The following is a 23197-nucleotide window of genomic DNA, read 5'->3' as shown; positions in this document are numbered from 1 at the left end:
TAAAGTTTTTCAAATGTAATGACAACGCTAGTTTTTTGGAGGTCTTTAATTCAATGAAAATCAAGACTAAGTGCTTAAATGTGAATATCTGTAATATGTAATTTTCACACACTGCATACAAGCAAAATTCAGTATATGTTCTCTGCATATGAACCATTCTAACACAATAAATATTAAAACAACCAATTTTCGAGCATAATGATGCTTTAATTTTGCTTCAAACTTTATAAACCCAAAATGAATTAGTTCTAAATACAGTGGCGCATCAACCATTGAGCAAGATAAATCGCAGCAGCCGTCGATTTGTCAGATTCTATTCTTTTGCATCTCATTTTTGGTATTGTGTATTTCAAGTTAGTGAATAGAATCTATTTTGCTAAGCCCTGGACTAACTAATTCAGGAATAAGTCAGCAATTTGTGGTTGAATATTTTTTCATTTTTCAAAAATCTGGGCTGACATTACACACATTAGATTTTTTTTCATTGAAACTTTCTTCCTTCTTGAGAGTTCAAACGTCCTGTTTCATGAATTTAGATATATACTTGTTGAACTAGAAACAAACTATCTTTAAACAAAAATTTTTAGTACTACTATGCTGCTAAAAAAGCAGATGCTGTAAAGTGAAGAACGCGTTCCCAATAGATTTTGACTTTAACAAAAAAATGATAGATAAAATATAACAACCGACAGCAGAAAATCACAATCTTATTTTATTTCAAGATGAGCCCATCAAAAATGACGGAAAATTTCTGGCATTGTTGATCGTCTTCGTTATTTGGTTCGTGTTTTCATTGGTAGTGATCTTTTATATGATGCGTTATCGTCGTAGAAGCTTTTCAATTGAAGGCAAAGGGGGCGGCGTACGTGGGAAAGGTTTCGGCGTACAGCGTTTCCATAACAACACGTAATTTACAAGTCATTTAAACTTTTGCCAAAAGTAACCGCGTAACTGCAACTTAACAATTATTACAGTAACTATTTATCGTAAGTCCAAAACAATGATCAGAATCTAATTCCGTACAGGTTTAAGTTTTAACTAACATGTAAAGATGAGGAAAGGACGCCATCTTGAAAGGTAGAAAAAAGCTAAGCTCTCAGTGAACAATAATTTACAAGAAAGCTTAAAAAACCAAACATTTCAACAACCAAAGTTTATATCAACGTAGAGGAAGCACATTGTAGTCGTTAATATTATCAGTTTTCACCTTTCGAGATGGCGGCTTGCCTCACTCGTAACTATGAAATTTGGCGGAGGGAAGTATTTAGTAAATTGGGTTCTATAGGTAATAATTCTAAAGACGACGTTATTATTATTCTTTAACGTATACAACCATAATCTTGAATAAAGCCCCGTCCACACGTATACGGATATTTTCGTATCCGCAACAAAAAAGTTGTCAATAAGCCTTTCGTCCACACGCATCCGAATATTTGAGCGGGTTATCCCGAAAATTTTGAATCTGCTCTCTAGGGTGAAAATTTTCTTATCTGCAAACAATTTGGATGCGTGTGGACGGTAAACTCGGATATTTTTGACCAAGATTACGTAGCAACTATTATAGCGCGTTTAAAATGTCGTCGAATTTGTTTCAGATCCATTCCAATGAGATCTTTCAGTAAGAGTTAAACCTCACCATCAGTCCTAACGAAGGAGTCCGTCTTGCTCCTCTCATTATATTTCGATTTCTGCCCCAATTATGACATATATATCCAAACAAAGCCGAAAAGAGTTTGCACACACCGACCGAATTCAAAATTGCTAACCAATTTACCGCCAATTTGCAACAATTCCAAAATATGCGAGGGAAACGAACAACGCGAAGTCTTGGTAACTATAGTAAATCCGGATAATATCAAGCTACGTGTAGACGCAAAAACATTTTAATGCGCAACCTGATCCGCAGCAAAAAGTTTACGGATAGCAATACATCCGGATACGTGTGGACGGGGCCTAACTATATAACATAAATAAAGACTTCATTTCATGTTTTTTTTTAATAATACGACGTATATGTAACACGAATAAACTAAATTTGTATTTGGTAAAGATGCTGACATTATTTGCGTGTTTGTCAAAAACAAATGCAGAAATCCCATTGAGTTGGCAGATGGCCCAACCCTTGTTCCCAAAATTTTATCAACTAATCAATTTTCAAGGTGTATTTTACCAGAAATGACATTGACTTTCGAGTATAATTATTTTATAATTTTTGAGGGAGGGATGGAGGACGGTGAGTAAATTTTATTACTCAGAAGTGGTAGTAATCCATTTGTCTTCCACGGTTAATAATAATATTTGCTTTTAAAGAGCTCGATTGAAATACATGCGAGGGCTTGTTAAGGTTAGCATTGCATCTTTAATCTTGATTTCAAGCAATTTTTTAAAATATTTTTAACTGTTTAAGGTATATCCGTTCCTTTTCCAATTCCATATTTTAACCATTCCTTTTTATTAGCAAATCATTTTGTGTTTGACAACAACAAAAACTTGCTGATCATCTTTTGACCATTTTGTCTATTTCTTTATAAAACATATGGAGAATGTAAATAAATTGAACGTGACAAGTTTTTTGCTTCAGATTTTTCACGCAGATAATCTTTGATGTTGTCGTCTTTTGTCACAATATGGTCTGAACATGCTTCAATAGTATATACTCAACTCTTTTATGTACTTTGAAAGAGCCGTCTTTTTGGCAAATCTTTTTGTAAATGAAATGGAAGAAATGGAAGATCTAAAATAATGAATCTTTGAAAACATTAACTACTTAAGAAATAGAAAACATTTTCGGAGTTTCTAAAAAGTTATATGAAAACGCGGGAAAGTGTTGGGGGAAATTAACGAGAAATTACGTAGCAAGCACGACCACGAAGTGGGAGTGTTTCAATTTTGAGTCAGTGATGTCGCCAAGATTTTGCTAAGGGGAGTGGCACAAGCTAAAAACCAACTTTTCATGGAGGGGCATATCAAAATTTACCCTTCGTCAGTGGAAAACGAAATTGTACTAAAAATTGTCTCTGTACTTTAAAGTATCTGTCACAACATAGGGAGTTTGCATTTTTAACTTTCCAGTTAAACCTGTGCGGATTTTTACGTTCTTTGTGTGTATAACGTTACGTATATTGATTATTGATTCTGATGAAATGTTTTCTTATCGTAACCTCGAAGAATTGAAAAATCTTAATAAACCTTAGACTGAGCGCTATTTGTGTATTTTGATTTTATTATAACTTTTTGTGTCCGAGCGTACTTATCCACGATCTCAAAACTCAGTGACATGGTGTAATGTGATTCACGACAAGCACCACAAATCTTACATGTTATTCCTTCTCATCTTGAATTCCTTTAGACGTATTGTTCATTTCTTTGGGAAGAAAGAAAAAACTTTAGAATACGGCTGACAACGTGGATAACGTAAATGCAACGCAAACTAGTTTGCACAACTCACGGAATGCTTCGCTGTATAGAAGTGAAGTTGTACGAAATCCATATGACTTCCGTTAATGTCACGTGCCCTTTCTCAATTTATAATGCTGCATCGTGAGACCTTTATCCAACATTCAAATGAATGGAGGGAACTTGAGTTGGAGGGCACAAAAAATTTTTGGGAGGCACGTGCAACCCCAGCCACTGTTACGAGTTTCCCCCAAAGTTTCACAAGTGTTTATATAACTCAATAGAAACAAGCATATATATTTATTTCGCTTATAAAGTAGCATTTGGAAACAACATTAATAACAAATTGTTTACTTTTTCGCCATTAAATTTTTCCCACAAAATGCACGTAACATGGTTTTTTGATAAATTGACCAATCAGCGCGCGTGTTTTTTTAAAGTTATTTTATAAATTTTTATACATCTAGATAATTTTCTCACCCATGACATTCAATCTTAAATCCACGGATATTCAACTCTCAGTCCACGATATTCAACTTACGACCCACGACTTTCATCTCCTGATCCACGACAATCAAAATACGACCTATGACGTTCAAACCACGACCCTCGGCAGTTAGCACAACCTTGCCATAAGGAACTCAGTTTAAAATTGCAACACTTAAGATGAATGATGATAAGAGTCTTTTGTTTTAGATGCTCCATTAGAATTATTAATTCGTCTTCTCATTGTCTTGTAAATTAAATTGAAAGTCTCCTGGAGTGCTAGGAATCGTTGCAGAACTTATTTCGCCGTAATTCCTCATTCTTTAAATTCATTTATTAGGGTGAACGCAACAAGCCTGTAGCTTTATGAAAATTGGCTTCAAAAAATTATCGAGTCGTTAGAAATGCAGCCAAGAGTCCTTATTTACGTACTTGTATACGCAGTTTTACTACTGGAACAAGGTATAGTTTTTAAACGTGTTTTGTTTGCTGTGTCGACATTAATGAACGACAAGGGGAAATGTTTGTTTTCAAATCCAGCAACAAATTCCTACCTTAAAAGGAAGCCCATAGCTAAGTAGCAATAAAATGAAAATAACTTAAAGTTATCTGATATTTGCAAGAGAGTTTCATCTTATAACATCATTCGACATAATCTGCAGTTCATGCTGTTCACCGTGGCAATTTTTAGCAAGAGTGTTTCGAAATCACATCCAGATTACTTTATATAGATGATTACATTACTTTATATAGATGGTTTTGTTGCAAAGTTTTAAAACTCACAAGGATCACTGTTTTATTTTCATAATACGTAATATGTACCAAATGATGCTTGTTGCAAAAATTTTTGCGGTCGATGAAGAAATATATATGGTTAAATTATACTCGAGGAATTAAAGCTTTAGATCCGGTAATGACTTGAACAAGAAAATCGATTTTGGCAAATTTGATGCACAATTCTCAGTAGAATAGCTCACTTTAATTTGTTTGTATAGAAACAAAGTCACTTTGAATGACAAAACATGCATAAATAACTATTGTCATAAAGCTACAAAATAATGGCTGTTAAAGTTTACGTTCCTCGCAAAATAATTCTTTCAACTTTTTTTATTCCAAGTGGTCAAAGGACCTATCATTAAGTACGTCCTTTTTTCTAGTGTTTTGAATATTTAACCATTAAAGATCTTGCTAACGGTGATGGTTGACTTCATCTTATAAATGGAGTCTAGTAGTCACATTTACAGCTACTTCGTGATAGGAAAGTAAAATCTAACGCGTGGTTGAAATAACAAAACATGTTTCCTATCTTGTGAGAAGATATCAACCACGTTCATTTACTATAATATGATAAAACATATGACTTAAAAAATCTCATATATAGGTTCTGAAGGATTCTTCATAAAGCATGTCCTCACTGGGATGTGTGTAAAAGATACAGCCATAATACAGTCATCGGATTTAGGAAACTGGGGAAGTCTTTCCTATGTGAAGCTTTCTGACAACTGCTTTGATCCAGCTGCACAGTTCAGATTCCAAAATACCAGCGCCATTTTGAACATAAAAAGACAGGGGTGCTTAGCAGGACTTAATAGAACAAACAACGGCTTTAACTTAAATATGTTTTATCTATACGTTGATGCGTTCTATCCTCATAGAGACGCTTGCACTGCAATAAATGCAATAACACCAACATCTTGGGGTGGTTTGTCAACAAGAGTTGATACGGTTCCTACTCCTTTGTGTGCAGTCAACGCTTCATTCCCTGGACTCAGAAGCCAAGGTGTGGATCCGTATTTGAATTTGGCACAAGATTGTTCCGATGCTGCAGACAAGCGATTTCACTTTGGTGAGTTTTTTCAATGATGCACGGTGGAAACATTAACTAATTATTCATAAGGTTACATAAACAGGCTCGTTTGTGTGAAAATGTCATTTAAAGGGTAGAGATGATCAAATGTCACGATGTATTTTAGAAGTTAGCTACAAACACAAAAAGTGCACAATATTATTTGGCAGTTGCACAAGGAAAAACAGCAAAACTAATGATATAGAGCCCAATGCCCTAAATATCTAACGACTGCGTCAAAGTGAGGCAACGACGCCATCTTGAATGGCGGAAAAAGCAAAACTCTCAATGAGAATCAACATAAAAGTAAGTTTAAAAGGCCATTCCCATAAAACATTTTAACTCTTTGGCGACGGTCCCTAGTAATTTTCGGTCTTTGAATACCTACGAAGTTCATTGTGTCATAACTTTGGATATACACAACGTAAAATAATAAACTTACCAACAAATTATAGCATAATAAACAATCTTTCAGATAGTGTAGAATTCGTTCGTTTTGATATCATTTTACACGAGATATGGCAAAATAAGGCAAAATCTGACAGTTTTTAAAATGAGTGGTTCATTTCATACTAAGACATGATATCAGATTCAAAATTCCTAACTTACCGACATCACTCAGCTTGACTGCTGAAGATGTATGCACTAAATTCGAACGTAGTATTCATGATGATAGTTGTATATAACTTCCTTTGTACTTAATTTTGCTATTTAAGATAGCAGATTAATGTAAGAGCTAAATTGCAGCTGCATTTGACAACATCTCTTAAGATGAGATATTCGCCATTGTTTGTGCTTACGCAGTTCTTGACTTGCAACCATTCTCTTGAGATTTGCCAAACAATGTTGCTCGCCCACGCCGGCTTAGATGGACAATATTACAAAAATCGAAAATATTTATAACGAAAACATTATCGTATGTCGAAAATAAAATACTGGCAACTTTTTCAATATTTGTAAAACGAAACGCAAAAATATAAAAGAAAACAAAAATTCGTTACCATAATTTATATATACACAACGAAATATATTTTTCAAATTATGAAAATTATTTTTATAAAACGAAACTCATTTGTATAAAACGAAATTGACATTCATAAAACGACATTTTCTTCGAACAAACGACATTTTTTACCGTTTTTTTGCGGCCATTATTTTGTAGCCTGCAAAGAGCCATCCACTACAAAATTTTGAGCATGTCTTCGCGAAGGAACTTACATAACTTGACAAACCTTGTTGCTGCAATCACTCAGCTCTCTGAAAGTGATTGTAAATGTGCAAAGGATTAGTATTTTGAACGAATATTTGGATAGGAGGATAAAATGTTCTTGGTTTTCTCCAAAAAACAAAATTAAGATCGTCTTCATAGGTGAACCTGCTGTTGATAATGGAGGTCCAAGGCATGAATTTTTTTCTGGTAATGTGACAGAAAAAATAAATTTAGTGCATAATGTTTTACCCTTTAATGTCCTATAACATGATGATGAAATTTATTTTTCAAATTATGAAAATTATTTTTATAAAACGAAACTCATTTATATAAAACGAAATTGACATTCATAAAACGACATTTTCTTCGAACAAACGACATTTTTTACCGCGCCCTGCCACTGACATAAAAAAACGGCGTTTTATTTCACGTTCCGTGAACACTATCGATGACTCGTTACCTTGTTCCTTCCATCCTTTCTGTCTGCCTGTCGCTTCCATATTAAATATGGCAGAATATCGGGATATTGTGGAATTCTTAGCGAGAGGCTTTAGTTTATTTGATGAAGTACATCGGAACATTTTTACGAAAGATAATGTTACGGCTGAGGTGATAATAGCTCGTTCTGAAGAATACTTATGTGGCCTATGCCTACTATCTCGCTTTCAGGATGGACTTACGAAATCGTGCATTTTTTTACAGATGTTATTATGGTTTTTCAAAATAGAATTGCGAAACTTTCAACTCAGTTTAGTATTCATAACGGCAATGAAAACGATCAATACGTATGCCCAATGGAAGAGAACGAAATGAGCTCTGCTAGAAGGCCACGATTTTTTATTACAAAAGAACAAATTGATGGACTGCGTAGCTTGCACTTTTCATGGAAGAAAATTGCAGCGATGCTTAATGTTTCGGAAAGAACAATACGGCGACAAAGAAAAGAACTTCGCATGGAAATTGGGCAGGCTGTGAGCTATAGCGACAAAAGTGATGAAGACTTGACGCCTATGTAGAACATATCTTAAATCGTTCCGCAAATTCAGGAGAGAGAATGGTATTTGGTGCACTGAAAGGATTTGGTTTAAAGGTGCAGAGAGAAAAGATCCGAAATTCAGTCAGACGAGTTGATCCTGTGAGCAGAGAACTAAGGAAAAAAACGTCAATCCATCGTCGAACATATAATGTGACAATTCCAAATGCGCTATGGTAGGTAATATAGTGTTGAGTATTGGTGTGGAGGTAATTTTATAAAAATTAGAATACAGTAGGTCTCAAGATATCACTATTAACAAGACATCAATACTAAGATAATAAAAAGCCTTTTCAATCCGGAAAATGATGTACAAAATTAAATATATTCAAGAAACATATGATTTTGCCTTTTTGATATTTATTTATGCATTCTCAACATAAGCATATTGATGGCAATCACAAATTGATTCGCTGGAGATTTGTGATTCATGGAGGTGTTGATGGCTTCTCCAGAACCATTGTCCACTTAAGATGTTCAAAAAACAATACAAGCAGTACTGTCTTTCAGTTATTTCTGCAAAGTATTCAAACATACAAGTGCCCTCGTAGAGTACGAAGTGATCATGGCACAGAAAATATTGATGTTGCTTGTTGGATGCTCTATCATTTTGGAATTGATGCTAAACCATTTATTACATGGTTATCTGTGCACAATCAAAGAATTGAAAGATTGTGGAAAGATATTAACGCATATGTGACCAGTTATTTTAGTAACCTCTTCCATTATCTTGAGTCAGTTGATCTGCTTGATCCATTGAATGAGCTACATCTATTTGCACTTCATTATGTGTTCAAGCCAAGAATTAATCAAGCTTTAGTTCTTTTTGTTACCCAATGGAACAATCACCCATTATCCACTGGACACAACATGACTCCATATCAGTTATGGGTTGAAAGTTTTTACAAGTTTGCAAATGCCAATCACGAAACTTTACGTGAAGTTGCTGATCCTACTACATTACGCATTGATACTTATGGACTAGATGATGACGGCCCTTTGCCACTAGTACAAACAGTAAATCATGTTGAAATCCCTGAATCAAGTCTTGTTTTAACACAGGACCAAGTCACTCATATCCACATCTGTGAATCCTTTGGAAGAGGACAGTAAACATGGGATACAACTATATGTAAATACATGCAACTTATTGGAAAGAATACATAACTTATAAGCAAAGAATACACAACCCAAAGCCCTTTCAAATTATTTTTAAAATTAAACCTTGGTATATTAGTTTCATCATTGGAATAGATTATGCAGATGCAAATTGCAACAAAACAGTTCAGAGAGTATATGAAAAAATCGTTAAGAACATTTCCTTTTGGATGAAACAGGACTGACTGGCATTGTTCTTATATTTTTCCAAATCTATATCCCTCAAGCAAAGCTGACGTCATCAGCTCTCTTATTATTTCCCCTGTATCAGCATGCACTGGAATATTTATTGAAAGTTGGCATGTTGGGCACCACTTGCAATTTTCAGGACAACCGTGAACAAATTCCACTTTCATAGCTTCCGGAAATCCTAGGGGGGGCATTGTTTATGATCCAGTCATGGTGCTTTCCAAAGGCATTCCTCTTTAATCAAACAGCCGCATCCTCAACAAAAGCAGTATTTCTAAAAAAACATCATCATGTTATAGGACATTAAAGGGTAAAACATTATGCACTAAATTTATTTTTTCTGTCACATTACCAGAAAAAAATTCATGCCTTGGACCTCCATTATCAACAGCAGGTTCACCTATGAAGACGATCTTAATTTTGTTTTTTGGAGAAAACCAAGAACATTTTATCCTCCTATCCAAATATTCGTTCAAAATACTAATCCTTTGCACATTTACAATCACTTTCAGAGAGCTGAGTGATTGCAGCAACAAGGTTTGTCAAGTTATGTAAGTTCCTTCGCGAAGACATGCTCAAAATTTTGTAGTGGATGGCTCTTTGCAGGCTACAAAATAATGGCCGCAAAAAAAACGGTAAAAATGTCGTTTGTTCGAAGAAAATGTCGTTTTATGAATGTCAATTTCGTTTTATACAAATGAGTTTCGTTTTATAAAAATAATTTTCATAATTTGAAAAATATATTTCGTTGTGTATATATAAATTATGGTAACGAATTTTTGTTTTCTTTTATATTTTTGCGTTTCGTTTTACAAATATTGAAAAAGTTGCCAGTATATTATTTTCGACATACGATAATGTGTTTCGTTATAAATATTTTCGATTTTGGTAATATTGTCCATCTTGGCGCGCCATACCGGCTGGTGCCAGCAATAACTCTGATAAAACATTCGTTGTATCAGACCACCAACATGGCTGAATTGCAAAACATGAATACAGTAAGATTTCATTTACTCGATTTCCTGCTCGTCACAAAGCTCCTATTTTCAAAATATTTAACCAGTATAAAAAATTGAAAGTATTATAAGACAAGAAATTTCTTAAACATCCGAGAGGTCAAGAAGAAGGACTAACGTTGTTTGATGAGTCACAAAAACAAATACGAAGAACTTTAAATAATTTGTGACAACTTTACTTTGAAACATATTATTTCAAGACAAACTATTCAATAACAAGTATTTAATAGCAAAGTGAAAAGAATTTGAAGTTGTTCTCTATTTGAAAACAAGGAGCAAAATATATGCGATACTTCGTAGGAATTAAACACCCAAATAATTAAATGAAAATAATCAGTAACGCGTAAGAAACCTAAATTCTTAAAAATCACAAGTGCCATTTTCATAACCGCGCATCTTATTGAAGGTGACGTGCAATTCTATGCTTTCATTCGTTCCAGGTGCAGTCACGTGTTTTGGACAGAATATAACAAACACCAACTGTCCAAGTAATAAATACATGATTATAAAAACAGCATCATATCGTGGATTGAGGGAGGGAAGCATTTGTGGTTCCACCTACGATCACATTTGTAGTGCAGATGTCACCTGTTATTTGAAAAATCGTTGTGACGGTCAAAACGAATGCATTGTAACAGTCGATGATGATGTTTTTCCTTCTAATATTTTTCCTGATTTGAACAAGTATCTCTATTTTGAATATCAATGTCAAGACGACGTGACGTCATTCAACGAGACCTGCCATGGTAGGTTGAGCTGCCTTGAACGACTATTAATTATTCAGTGTGTTAACCAAACTCTCATTGGGGGCTGATAAAAAGAATATTTTGTTCATTTAATGATATTTTGATCGGAAAGAACTGTTAAAGGGACAGTGGACTTTCTGAAACAGTTTAGTCGTAACTCTTTCTTTTCTGAAGATATTGAAGTTTTCTAATGTCCGATTTACGCAACCACTGACGTGATAATAAGAAATGGAATAATCAGGAGTATTTTTGATACGATTTTTCAACCGGAATGAGTTCCTGTCTTTTAAGGAGCAAATGCTATTCTGTATAGATATTTCATCCAAATGTTTTCTGGAAACCGAGGGACATTTATAAATTTGCAGCGATTATTATGCAACTTGACGTCGTCTTGTGTAAATCTGACATTCGAAAACTTCAGTAACTTGGAGAGAAAAAAAGAGTTATGACTAAACTATTTTAGAAAGCCTATTGTCATTTTAAGAGTTGTCTTCATTGAAAACATAATTTATTTTAATAGCAAAATTTTTTGTTTTACCTTTGTATGTTATTTTAATTAGGTAGACAAGGCAAAGTAATACATATACATATCATTTTATGAAACAGAGACTTGGTTGTGCTGTAGGAAAGTAAAATACTGCTTTGAAGACGGTATTAGTGATGGTAAATGAAAACCATAGCTGTGTTAGTCCTAAAAAGAACTGCAGTTGAAAACCAAAATTAAGATTTGTCATTTACTTCATCTTAAATTTGTTTTTCATCTCAATTACCGTGGCAAATCCCCTCATTGAAACTAGTGTTTGATACTTGCTGTTGATTAAGTTGTTTATTTTCAAAACAACTTTTTAGTCACAAGCGGATTTTTCATCAAACACCTTCAGTCCGGAAAATGCATCCGTAACACGGGGTTGACGGCGACAACACATAATGGCAGAGGTTTTTATTTTTTGGACCTTTCTGACGACTGTCTCGATCCAGCAGCTCAGTTCACGTTTCTCAAAAATAACGCCATAATGAAATTAAATGTAGCAGGCTGTCTTCGACCAATCCAAATAGGTAGGCGAGGTCTTGGCCTTCTTATGTTGTACATCCACTTTAATGAAAATGGTGCTATTGATCAAAATGTCTGCTCTACACCTGTGAACCAAACATCTTGGGGAGGTCTGACCATGAAGTACGACCTACACGATTTTCAATACAGATGTTTAGTAAATGGTACAAATCAACTGCTGAAAGTCAACGAAAAAGTTGACCCTTTTCTAAACGTGACTGACTGTGAAGACGGATTGAATAAACGATTTAATTTTGGTAAGTTTCTACTGTCTTCTGTAGACTGAGTATTGCAGCAAATATATATTTATGACATGGATCAATGCATCGTAAACAGGTTTATCAAATCAAAGTACGCCGGAATTAATATTTTCCAATCGAATAAAAATGTCATCGCTCACATGGATATGTTTTAAGAAACTCCAGTCACAATGAACGATGGAATTAAAATGCAGGAATGTTTATCAAACAATCGCTACAAAAAGGTCACTTTATATTCTGTTCACGATTGCTGACAAGTTAGAAATTAAAATGCTAAATATTTTCACAGATAAAAAAAAGATAAAATTAAAATCAAATTCAATATTTCATGAAAATATATATGGACAAAAGAAGTAAAATTGAGAGAGAGTAATTGAGAATGGTGATTAAAGACAATTTTGGAACTTATTGCTGTCTTTATAACCATAAATGATCTACATTTTATTTTTTCTAGGCTCGGTGACCTGTTTCGGACAGAAAATACTGAACGTCAGCTGTCCTAGCAATCAACTCATGGTAATACAAAGTGCCTCGTACCGTGGATTGAGCGACGGGAATATTTGCGGCTCAAGTTATGAATACAGTTGTCATGGTGACGTGACGTGCGATTTAAAAAGGCATTGTGATGGTCGACGAGAGTGCAACGTAATTGTTAATGATGATCTCTTCAGGTCTAAAATTTGTGCTGACTTAAACAAGTATCTTTATTTTGAATATCAATGTGTCCAGAATCTGAAATCAATAACTGGGATCCGCTGTTGTAAGTCAACTTGATAATTTTTGTTTTCAAATTGTTGGTATTTAACAATTTACCTTCCTCTATGCTAATTAAAGAATGTTAAAGCATTTATGAAACGAAATTTTATCCAAATGTTTTTTGATTACATTGCAAAGAACATAAAAAATGACTTTACAACCTCTTCAGTAGTGTTGAGTTATTGTACTTTTTTTCTAAAGATATTTATGTTTATTTATTTATGAAAATGGCATTGTTATGGCATCACAGAGCATAATGACATTTCAACAAATAACAATTTTCCTCCTCGTTAGAACGTTTTATAAACAAATACAACAGTTTAATGAATACATGTTGGGGTGAATATTTGTAAAGACGGCAAAACATAGATACTTGTAAAGACGGCAAAACATAGATATTTGTAAAGACGGCAAAACATAGATACTTGTAAAGACGGCAAAACATAGATATTTGTAAAGACGGCAAAACATAGATACTTGTAAAGACGGCAAAACATAAATATTTGTAAAGACGGCAAAACATAGATACTTGTAAAGACGGCAAAACATAAATATTTGTAAAGACGGCAAAACATAGATACTTGTAAAGACGGCAAAACATAAATATTTGTAAAGACGGAAAAACATAGATACTTGTAAAGACGGCAAAACATAGATACTTGTAAAGACGGCAAAACATAAATATTTGTAAAGACGTCAAAACATAGATATTTGTAAAGACGGCAAAACATAAATATTTGTAAAGACGGCAAAACATAGATACTTGTAAAGACGGCAAAACATAGATACTTGTAAAGACGGCAAAACATAAATATTTGTAAAGACGTCAAAACATAGATATTTGTAAAGACGGCAAAACATAAATATTTGTAAAGACGGCAAAACATAAATATTTTAATGCTAACTGTCAACACAAACTATTTTCTCCTAATGCTAATTAAGCTATGTGATGTCACAACGATGTCATTCGCATACTTTGAAGAAAAATTACATATCACGAAAAAGAAATAAAATAACACAACACTATTGAAAACGTTAGTAACTCATTTTAAATTGCCTTTACAATGCAATAGAAAATACGATGATAAAATTTTGTCATAAACACTTCAACCGCGTTCGAAAAGCTTACTATCACTCACACACACTGATTACGATAAAAACTACGCTCTCTCTGTAATCAATATGGCAAAGTCATTATTGATGACTAGCTTTTTCCTAAATTATTAAAACCAAGAAATCAGTGGACTGAATATACTGCCTTTAAATTGTTATAAGGTGACGTTGATGCCCTGTTCAGTAAGTGTGAGGGTGAGTGGGCTTTTGGTGTACGGGCGTAGGTATACAAACACACATCAAGTCATAATGGAGCTTTAAATGACGTGAGAATTGTTTCAATTTAATCAATATAAAGATAGAAAGTCTTTGGTAAGTCATAAAGGAGGTTTCCATGTCATAAGAATATTTAATACTGTCATCATTGCACAGTTCTGTCTTAAGAGAGTGTTTAGTGAATATCAATAACTTGCCAAGGAGAAAAGTGACATTACGAAGATCTGTATATGCACTTCTTGTTTGTTTAGTCGATAAGGTTGAACTTTCCAGCTCGCTATGGCCAAACGAAGGCGTTTTGAATATTAACACAATGTTCAATAACTTCACTATCTGTCAAGACGGTTCTTTGAAAAACGTCAAAAATGATGTGTGTACGAAATTTGGCTTTCCTAAAGCCGACACTGTCGACCTTTTGTTGCCTCCAGAAAGCTTTGATATTCAACCAAATTCAGCTGGAAGTTTATCATGCGATGGCATGTCAACAAACTTGTCTCGTTGTTCCATATCACCGAATGATAGCTGCTCTTCGTATGCATATCTCAAATGTAAGTTTGTAGTTGGGCAACTGATTCATAGGAAAATATAGGTCGCCCAAAATGAAAGCATTGTAATCTTCCATACATCCAAGTTTTATTGAAACAGATTACGAACGTACAACATTAAGATATTGAAGTGAAATATTTTGTTTCTTACAAATTTTTTAGGTCATATTTGCAACAGGACGCTCTTGGACGATAGAATGACAACAATCCCAAACTCTTCCTTTTCGGCTTCAGTCAATAATCATAATGCTAAAGATGCAAGAATATCCAGCGGTAGTTCATGGTGTGCTCGTCATGCCGATGGCAATGAATATGTTCAGCTGACTTTCGATAGACTTTATGTAGTCAATAACATCGCGATTTTTGGAGACGGTGAAAACCTTAACAGGGTGACAGAATATTTCTTAAGCAGCACGACTAATCTCGTTGATTGGACATCGATTTTGAACGAGAATCCGGGAAAGGTGAAGTTTGATTGAATTGTTATCGATTCTGCTCGTGTTTTATAGATGTAAATGGAGACTTTGTCGTTGGGATGAATTTTAAAATTGCTTTGAAAAGAGCCAATATCATGGTGAATGGTGAAAATTAACAAAAGCAATAGTTCTTAAAAGTAATCTTTGAAACCAGAATACTAACCCGACACTTCTAAAAGGAGGGTTTTTAAAGCTGAAAGACACTATGCATTTATGCAGACTGCTTTTAAGATTTTTGACACCTGATGAGTAATTAATACCTTTAATTTTCTTTACCCTGTTAAACACCTGATGAATAATTATTTTTTATCATTCATCATGGTAAATGTTTTTTTTATAACAATGTTATTAATGTATGATAATCAACTCATTTTTTTTTAATGAAATGACGCGATTGTCATCACAGGCTTTTCAAGGAATACAAAATGCAATGCATATCGCTGCGATAAAAAATTTCCCACTGGGCATTAGAACGAGAGGCTTGCGACTTATTCCGACGAAATCCGAAGGTAGACCATGTTTGAGGATGGAGATTTGCGGTGGAGGTAAGAACTAGTGGAACATTTGAGATTAAACATAAATTATGGTGTTGTTGTTTAAAAACACACTCTGAATAGTCACTAAAACTAAATAAATCATTCTTTAGAATTTTCTTTTTAATGCATTAATGTGTAGGAAAAGTATTTTAAGGAGTATTGAAGACATTTAGCCAGCTACCTTGTTAGTCAACTTCAGAAGCTGTGCTTTTAATTAAAATGCTCACTCAGTTGGCATTTGACAACTAGGCCCAATAAAGTATAAGTAACAGATTTCAACTTTATTAATTACCTTTACTTTATGTGAGACAGTAAAATTGTGTGAGTATATAATAAAATAGGATGCCGTCAGTTTCAAAGCAATTTCCCACAAAAAAAGATAAAAAAATACTCTACACTCAAAATACACTTTTATTTAACCCTTTACCTGGCAGTGTAGCAGTTCTGCAATAATCGCCATACGAAATGAGAACAAACTTTCGAAAAAATTCGCCAAGTGAAGGGTTAAATCTTTCTCTTAATGAAATAGACAAAAGATAACTCTTAGGTGTTCTTCTGACTTCGAAATATCATCGCTTCGACAAAACTTACTTTGTTATCATAGAATTGCATCCGGGAAAGGTAAACCTGATTATCACTAAAGTTTCAGCAAGATATGTTAAGATATCGTGGGAAGATCCTACAACCACTGGAGTAAGCCCAGGTACAAGTGAGCCAAATCCTCTCACAATGTTCAAAATACTACTGTGGAAGAAGGAAGTTTTGTATCGAAACATTACAGTGTTGCCATCAATTAGTAGACCGTACACAATTGATAATATTCTTCCATATTCGCCGTATTCAATAAACATAAGTGCTGCGAACTCTGAAGGCTTTGGGGAAGCAACAAGAAAAAGTTTCATGACTCCAGAAGATGGTGAGATTGTTGTTAATAGTAACTTAAAGAAATTGGCATTTTATTATTTGACTTTTAGGGGTGGGGGCGTGCTTCCGTTCCGTTTATCATACTGAAAAAACTGAGCTCAAACAATGAAATCAATGAAAGAGAATTTGCAAGTCAATCATGAATAAATGTTAGAGCAAATAATTTAGCGTTTGATTTAAATTTATCTGCTTTGCATTATTATTATGTTATAAAATAAATAAAAGATATTCTTCGTGTTTGCACTGGCTTATGCAAACCTCAAAATGGTGCACTGATTTCTCTCGAGATCCCCCAAAGGTCTCTTTGGTTTGCATAAACCTTTACAAATACAGTAAGCGTTTTTATTTCTTGATTAATGAATGCAAATCAGCCGTGAGTCAAGTCTCTGACTGATATGAATGTTTCTCTTTAACTTCATACATTGTCCAAAAAGCAGCGTAGCCAGCCGCAGTAATTTTTGTGTTTGTGCACTGGAAAAATCATTAATGGAACTAATTTTGCTGAAAAATTTGCATTGTGGGAGTAAATTCCCGGGTTGTCTTTACAACTGCTCTCTGCGCATGCCCATTATGTGCAATGTGAACTTTTTGTCAAACCTTAAAAATTTTTCAGTTCCAAGTGGCCCGCCATTAAACATCAGAACAATCTCTCGAAGTACAGCGTCGTTAACCTTTACCTGGGATCCACCTGCAGAAGAAAAACAACATGGCGTCATCATGAGTTACGAGACATGTCTATCGTATTCAAAAAATGGCGCTTGCTTTGAAAATGTGAATCAAGTGAGACGTAGTTGGGCGGTTTCTGTGCTAAATCCCATGACAAAATATTTTTTAAATGTATCAGCGGAAACAAGGGCAGGCAAAGGAGTCAGCAGTGAAAGTCTAGGATTCTACACAAATGCAGGTATCGTAAAACTTAAAGAATATGTGTCAACCAAGATGTACTTCGCGCTTTTGTTTATGTTTATATCTTAACTTTCTGAGCCTGCAGAACACTGAATGCAAAGAGTGTCATGTAATTTTCCTGAGAATTTATTTGGCAAAAGTTAATCCACTAGCAATTGGCCTTACTCGCTTAGGCAAAGAAGCCTTTATCAATCCTAAATTTTCAAAATTACTTAACAATGTTTACATTAAAGTATGGAATTGTTGTCTGCTTCTGGTGTGAAGGAAGTGTGCCATGATTCTAATATTTTTCTAATAAGTTATTTTCCTCTATTAAGAACAGCAGTATTCTGGAAATCAATTTCATGTTGATAGTCCCATGCGTGTTTTGTTATGTTTGACCCGAATTTGTTATGTTTATTGCTCCGTAAATTTTCTTCTTTCCAAGTTTTCAGGGATTTTTTAGTTTCCCCAGTATAACTCCAACTGCAGTCTTTGCAAAGTATTTTTTACACGACATTTGTTTGGGCATTTGACAGATCTGTCTTTTGATGATGGAAGCTCTTGTTGCGAGGCTCTGAGGGGTCTGCTACAAACAATGACATTATATTTATTTATAGTTCTCGTAAGTGGTTTTGTTAGCCCTTGGATGTATCGTGAAGTAGCTACTGGATTCGGTTTCTCTTTCTCAACCATCTTAAAAAATGTACTCAATAATTCTTCTGTCCTTGGGTCGTGTTATATTTGTTGTCGTTTGATATTTCCGTAAATACTTTACATTTTACAAAGGCCGTCAGTTTCAGACTAAAATATAAATCGTTACGCCTTTATGAAATACCTACAAATATTTACGCAAGAAAAATGTTCGACAAAAACACAATTTAATTTTAATCATGTTTGTTCAGAAATGTCATCGAACACGCCTGCGGCAAAATCTGCAAGTACTCTGACATTTAATCTTCAGACTCCGCCAGCAGCATATCAGTAAGTTGAAATAGCAAAAACTCTTGTGTTTTGTATGTTATTCGTCTATGTGCTCTTCGATATATATAAAACAAATTATTGAACAAAAATTATTTCCCATTTTAAATGAAGAGGTTTTATCGGCAGTAAATGATTTTGATATAGAACCTATTCAGTAATCGCTTCTAAAGTTAATGTCAGAGTAAGCTGCGCGCTCCTGATATAAACTCTGACCATTTGCAACGGCAATCAAGGTTAACATGTACAGAATTTGCTCATCTGTATCCCAATGTGATGAAACGATCAATGAAGATATTCTATTTTTAATTGTAGATACATCTACATCGTGGCTTTCAAAGGAACACGATTGTCATCACCAGACAACTACACTTTAAACAACTTAATCACGTATGAACAAGCGAAAGTATCAAACTTTATAGCACCTTACATTGCTGCTGTGATATCAAGGATCGACGTATCAAGTCGGTTCATACTTGGTGACGGTGCTAATACAAGCGAACCAACATTGAAAAGACGAAGATCTACCGCGAGACAGTTCAACAATGGACGCTTGGAACCAAGCAACAGTTACATAATTTTTCAAAGAGTCATTCTCAACAATGTTAGTATCTTTAATTGCAAAGATTTTACATTAAACTCCCTGTGATTTATATTAGCCGCTAAATGCACGACTCAAACCTTTCCATAATCATTATTTTCAATCGATCGTTCCATTCTGTTCATTTTAAAACAGGGAGATTACTACTCTACAGAATGGAGCAGCTCTTCACAAACAACTACATACGAAGGTAAAATGAATGTATTTCGTTTGCTTCATTGCTCTCGGTGGATATCGATAGGTGGCCCACTTTATATTTCTTATGAAATCTATTAATTCTAATAAATTGCGAATTTTAAAGCGATTTTTAAATTTGTTATCAGGACAAAGTCTCTGCAATATTTGCACTAATCGGTTGTATTGGTAAATTGGTGAATTAATCCGAGGATTGGGTTCAGAAACTATATAATTTTGAGTTCATTTCTATATTAGATATAATGTGATATAAAAAGTAATAGAAACGATATGAAAGCCTCTCTCCGTTAAACATCTCGTATCTATTCAACGCTTCCCATACCCCGTACAAACGCTTGATATTTTTCAACGTCCCGGCGTTTATTGCATCATTTACAGTATTCAGCATTTACGAAACTGTGTTCTAGGATTAACGGTGCGAGAGGAAACGACAAGCAGCAATGTTTCGGCAAAAAATAATGATCTGGTGAGCTTGCTGTGTTCTGCAGAAGGTGAACCACCGCTGACATTCATGTGGACGAAAGATGACAAACGAATGGCGAGTTACGCTGAATCTCATAGAAGTTTTTCAAGTTCAGTTCTCGCACTGCAAGTTAGCAATGAAAGGTCATTTGGAGAATATGTGTGTCATATACGAGATAGATTTTCGTACACAAACCGCTCTTTTTGGATCGTTCGTGAAGGGAAAACTACAACAATGGGTAATACATACTACGTTCAATATTTCTGCTGCATAACTTTCGATAAACTAATGAACATACTAGTTAGCTAATATATTTTGCAAAAAATGATGTGAAAACTGCCTCTACACGATTGAAAGTGTCTAAAATGTGTAAAGTTTCTGTCTCAAAGTTTCTTCTAAAACTGTAAAGGATTTTTTTCGGAAAATTTATGCTTTCTTTGCTTACTCATGAAATTATTGAAATTAGAGAATTTGTGGCCAGTTTTACTTATTTAACTAATTTCTTATCTGCATAGCTGCATTCTGGCCAACATTGAAGAAATTTGATTAATTTTCACAATAATCAATACATTTTTAAATATAGACAAGAGGCATGATTTTGAGATATGTAAATTTGGATGGCTTTAAATCTGCTAGTATGTCACATTAGTCTATACATTGACGAATTTTTGTATTGTTTTGCTTGAGTTGTATTTGCATAAATGGGTCCTAAAGTGTATCATATATTCATAAAACAGTAGCTTGTAGCAAGAAAATGGGGTAAAAAATAAACCATGTAAAACGTTTACTCAATCAAAACACGAAAACAGTCTTCACTGTGAGAATGACATTTTTATACTTTATCAATAAAAAATAAGCTATTGCTGGGTTACTGGGAAGATTTCACGAAAAAAAGAACAGACAAATCTCCATACGACCCCAAACTAAGAAAAATACAGTGTTTTGACAAAAAAAGCTACGACAATTTTGTTCCTACAAGATAATATTAAATTAAATTAATAATCAGACTCTTTTAGTATTTGAATTTATGAAATAATTTTATAAGCAAGCATGAGATGACATAAAGTTTGTTCCGAAAGAAGTTCATTAGCTACAGTTTGAAGAGATCTTTTATTTAAGATCATAAAACGTTGTGCGTCATAAGTATTTTGAAAGATGTTGTCGTGAAAAGATTTCAATTACGATGACATATCTTCCAGACGTAAATTTTTATTCAGATTCTGAATTTATTAGAAATGCTTTAATTAATACGAAACGATCAATTGTAGTTCTATGGTACGATATTGTCAACGATGATAACTAATAACTCTCGAGCTTCGATGAATTTCTTTAATTTCGGCGAGGTATATTTTCCATATGTAATAATAATACCATATAGATCAGCAAAGCTTTCGTAAACACTTGAACAGCAATTTTAAGTCGCATTTGTAGTCATATTTGATTTTAATGGCTTAATATTTCTGATGGCCATCTGAATTATGACTTTCAGTAGAAAGGGAAGGTGGCAAGAAGGTATGCGAGGGGACTGGTCATGACTCGTGAATATGATATCAACTATTTGTTTTTTTATAGTCGTCGTAAAAGATGATGAAGATGATGGAAAATTCATAGCTGTGGTCGTCATCCTGGTTGTTTTGGCTATAGCGTCATTTGCAGCAATCTTCTATCTTTGGTATCGCTATGAGACTATTAAATCTGAGAAAAATACACCAAGGGTGGCAAATGGACCACCACTTCCAGATCGACCTGTCGGCGTACCAAATAACTATGACATACCAGATATACCTACAGACGAGGGGCATGGTTACCTTACACCGATGGAAATGAAAGAGTCAATGAACGGGGGCGATCACTTATACAGCACACTAAATGAATTCAGCAAATCCGATAGTAAATTATAGCAACATGGTCACGTGGTTCACGAACGATGCCATCATGATCAATCTAGTTTATCGTCATAACTTTTGAAATCACCTAATCATAATTTAGCACTTTTATTTTTTCCTTATTATGCATTCGATCTGTGACAAGAACTTGTATCCTTCGCAATATCATTATAAATGTGTGTTACTTAACACATCTGAAACTGATTATTTTCCTGTACGAAATCTCCTTCTATTGTATAATTTTTTTATATCTTATATAAAGTGTCCTATTAACAAAAAATAAATTTTTTTTTGTTTCAATATAAACTAAATAATCTTTAAATTTCTTAGTATTTTTTCTACACAAAACTCAAGTCATGTTTTACCAAAGATAAAGACAAAACAACAATTTATGATACAACCGACGCGATCTACATGATACCATGTAAAGACTGTTCAAAGCAATACATAGGACAAACATCAAAGAAAATCGAAACAAGACTCACAAAACACAAAAACGCCATAAAAGGACGAGATCCGAACTCACTACCGGCAGAACATACCCACGGACACAACCACACATTAGACTGCACAGAATCTAAAGTACTCGCACGCGCAGAGACTAAACACGCACGCGAATTGAAAGAAACTTGGTACAGTAAAGAGAACGACACAATAAACAGACATATTGACATACCAATCATATATTCACAGTAAAAGAAAAAGGACAGATAAACTACAAATAACACCAAGACTACAACCAACACACTCTAATAATATTAATGCCAATCATTTGCACAATCCACCAAAACCCATGACAACGCATTTCACCACATCCAATCATATTAATCCACCCGCTAATCCAATTAGAAGCTCTAAGCGTCTACAAATAAAAAACAACTGTATATAACTTTCTATATCTTTCTGATGAAGGCTAGAAGCACCGAGTCGAAAGCTCAATAAAATAATTTATAACAATCCGGAGTAACTCTCATTTTTACACATTAAATATGCCTGGATTACCAATCTTTAAACTGATACACTTATATATACACAATGTACATTACGCTCGCTGCGCATGCGCAGTTTGAGCAGTGTCGGATTGTGTAGTCTCATTATGATACGTTCACCGCTTTCGCGTAATGCAAAGCTCAACCTTATAGGTTTAAGCGCTCTGGTGACTCTACAATACAATCTATACAATGTGTAACCGTACATCCTGTGTACTAAGTGCAGAAGTCACCATTTTA

General features: G+C 34.3%; 2 protein-coding genes across 3 annotated transcripts in view; both read left to right on the top strand.

Moving 5' to 3' along the window:
• LOC124450352 overlaps positions 1–2049 on the top strand; it is a 29666-nt gene extending 27617 nt beyond the window's left edge. For both annotated transcript variants that reach the window (XM_047001008.1, XM_047001007.1), the window contains exon 18: positions 723–2049. In XM_047001008.1, coding sequence (XP_046856964.1) covers positions 723–910 — 188 coding nt within the window. In that variant the 3' untranslated portion in view covers positions 911–2049. The remainder of the gene's footprint in view (positions 1–722) is intronic.
• A 2173-nt stretch (positions 2050–4222) lies between these two features.
• On the top strand, positions 4223–22201 carry LOC124450353. The gene is made up of 15 exons (XM_047001009.1): positions 4223–4344; positions 5264–5728; positions 10775–11080; positions 11930–12388; positions 12846–13151; positions 14728–15024; positions 15184–15485; positions 15904–16042; positions 16638–16949; positions 17571–17861; positions 18748–18826; positions 19139–19427; positions 19560–19614; positions 20027–20320; positions 21655–22201. Exons 1-15 carry the CDS (start codon positions 4287–4289, stop codon positions 21981–21983), a joined length of 3981 nt encoding a protein of 1326 aa, XP_046856965.1. The 5' UTR covers positions 4223–4286; the 3' UTR covers positions 21984–22201.
• The last annotated feature ends 996 nt before the right edge of the window (positions 22202–23197 follow it).

Source organism: Xenia sp. Carnegie-2017, unplaced genomic scaffold (assembly GCF_021976095.1).
Source record: "Xenia sp. Carnegie-2017 unplaced genomic scaffold, XeniaSp_v1 HiC_scaffold_24, whole genome shotgun sequence".
Lineage (NCBI taxonomy): Eukaryota > Metazoa > Cnidaria > Anthozoa > Malacalcyonacea > Xeniidae > Xenia > Xenia sp. Carnegie-2017.
The sequence above is the reverse complement of the archived record's forward strand: the minus strand, read 5'-3'. Positions and strand labels throughout refer to the sequence as shown.